Source organism: Malaya genurostris, chromosome 1, assembly GCF_030247185.1.
Source record: "Malaya genurostris strain Urasoe2022 chromosome 1, Malgen_1.1, whole genome shotgun sequence".
NCBI lineage: Eukaryota > Metazoa > Arthropoda > Insecta > Diptera > Culicidae > Malaya > Malaya genurostris.
The window spans coordinates 18,307,179-18,309,807 of NC_080570.1; the positions used below are offsets into that span (position 1 = coordinate 18,307,179).

Here is a 2,629-nt window from a genome sequence, read left to right on the forward strand (position 1 = left end):
GTTTTCATAATTATTAGGCGTTACAGGCGTTCCTTGATTGTAAGTTCTAGACGTTACAAAACGTTACCGTTTCGTAAGTTTCAGGCGATAAGAAACGTTACAGGTGTTACTTTTTTGTGAATTGCATGCGTCACATGTGTTTCTATTTGGTAAATTATAAATGTTGTGCAGCGTTACATGCGTTCCTTTCTTAAGTTGTAGGCGTTACATTCGTTTTTTTACCAATAAGGCGTTCAAAACGTTATATGCGTTCATTTTTTCGTTAGTTATACGCGTTACGAACCGTTACATGCGTTCTTTTTCTTTTACTTTTAGTAAGTTGTAGGTGTTACATGCATCAGTTTTCAATAATAAGGCGTTACCAAGCGTTACAAGTCACCAATTTTCATATTTATTATGCGTTATAAGCGTTTTTTTGTAAGTTATAGGTGTTACGAAGCGACACCTGCGATACTTTTTTTGCATAGGCGTTACTTTTTGTTTAAGTTGTATTACTTTTTTAAGATTAAGGTGTAGCTTTTGTAAATAATAGTAATTGTTACAAACCATTACTTGTGTTACTTCTTCGTAAGTTATAAATTTGACGAAGCATTACATGCGTTACTTTTAATAGGTGTTACGAAACGTCAAATACGATATTTTTTGCGAATTAATGTTAAAGGGTATCAAATGGTGACAATTCTCCAGTCATGTTGGACAATATTACCCTCAAAGAACTTGTTTAATAATTACAACAAACGCCGTTACTCAGCATTGGGCAGATTCTTCAACAAGTTAAATTTGATTCTGTCGGACCATGGAGCTTTGTTGTTACATGACAATAGCGTTAGTTAGAAATCCATCACCAAACAATAAGAAATGTCAGAACGAGGAAGTTCTTCTGTGGTGGAACATAAGCAGGACTTGGTAGGCCTTTTTGACGAAATAGAATATCCAGCGGTTCGTGTTCTCTCTGTGTCGCATTCTTAGGGCTATATTCCAAAGAGTGCTGATTGATAATCTAGATAATTCGTCCACAAACCAAAGGCCAGTAGCCGTTTTCCCCGAACTTGATAAACGCTGAAACTCTTTTTGCGTTTAATTCATGGGTTGGAGGAGTCGAATCTTGCTTTCGCTCTGTATCGTCTGAGTTTGAATCGCAGTTCTGGTGTTACTGCAGCAGGAATCCGTGTCTTTTCTACCTTATTCAGAATGGTCATATCAAAGCAATCGCTACAATCAACCCCATCCCATACCGTGAGAGTTAAAGTTTCCTTCCAAAACTATCGTTGGTGCGTAAGGAGTCCCACGATACCTAATCACCTAATGTCGGTGGTTTCCTCCATCGTTACCTGATGTTAGTTTGATAGAAGGAATGGAATTTTTTTATCCCCAAAATTGATGTATGTTCAAGGATACTTCAAAAGTTAACCAAGTTTCGTACAACGCAATGAGTTACATTTCAAATTGTTTGCTAGAAATTTGAAAGGATCTATTTTTGGGACGATACTTCTACAATTCCTCTGTAGAACAATAAACAAATCCTTCACCTTGTTCGGTAAGTTAGCCATCGAATGATACGATCGCTGAGAGAGGGGGCCAAATGGCCATCAACTGTTTTTTTTAATTCGAGCAACCAAAATACTTTCAAACGGATTGGATAACGAAAAGCCGCAGAGTTCCAGTCCACAACACCCATTTTCAGCAGAAAAATGAAGCACTATTGCAATATAATAGGAAGTCAATTATCGTAGTTTTCTCAACAAAAAAAAAATAACGAGTGACGTTAAACTCAAACAGATCAACTGGGTAAGATTAGAATAAAAATAACTTTGCAAACCCAAATGCATTGGCGATAGATAAGTCGCTTGACCTCGATTAGATTGGCCGGGTTCGATCTTAGATCACTTGTGCTATATTTGCTCGACACTCGACCCCCCCTCCATGGCATTGAAGGGCATCGATGTTTTGTATATAAACAAGTGGTTCGATGAGAAGCTCCACAGTTACATCGGTAACAATTCTTCCGACTGTTAAGCCACTATAAAACCAGAAATGTATAAGCTCCTGTTGATTGCTGCCTTGATGCCAGCTTTGGCCCTGGCACTAACTCCGGTTACCCAATGTGAGTATTCAGAATATCTTCAATCGCTTGGTTGTTTCCCGACACGTAAGGAATTTGTCACTACTCTCCAGGTCCGAACGGAGCTCCTCTGCCGGCTACCGTAGATATCAACGGTTGCACCGACAGTCCGTGTGAGATCGAAAACAACGCTCCCCTTGTCGCGCACGGATGGGACATCGTCAGCCCGGTAGACACGCCATCCCTGACCGCCTACATCAGCGTCCGTTTGGCAGGACTGGAAGTTCCCTTCCCGATCCCCGATGAACTGGTGGATGCATGTGAAAACGGAACCCCGGCCGGTACGTGTCCGGTATCAGCCGGGCAGACATTCGACTATACTCTGGATCACCCCGGTATGGAACTGCCGGTTGTGGGAGTCACCGTTCAGGTTGAAGTCGGCTTGACTGCAGAAGATGGTGCCGATGTGACCTGTGTGGCCTTCGATGCGCATATTTTGCCATCGGGCAGTTTGGTGTAAATGTAATCATAAATAAACGTACTTTTTTGTATGACCATTCTATAAAA

General features: G+C 40.8%; 1 protein-coding gene across 1 annotated transcript; it reads left to right on the forward strand.

Moving 5' to 3' along the window:
• Window positions 1-1,948: 1,948 nt before the first annotated feature.
• Window positions 1,949-2,629, forward strand: LOC131430604 (NPC intracellular cholesterol transporter 2-like). Its single transcript, XM_058595740.1, has 2 exons — window positions 1,949-2,104; window positions 2,176-2,629. Exons 1-2 carry the CDS (start codon window positions 2,035-2,037, stop codon window positions 2,580-2,582), a joined length of 477 nt encoding a protein of 158 aa, XP_058451723.1. The 5' UTR covers window positions 1,949-2,034; the 3' UTR covers window positions 2,583-2,629.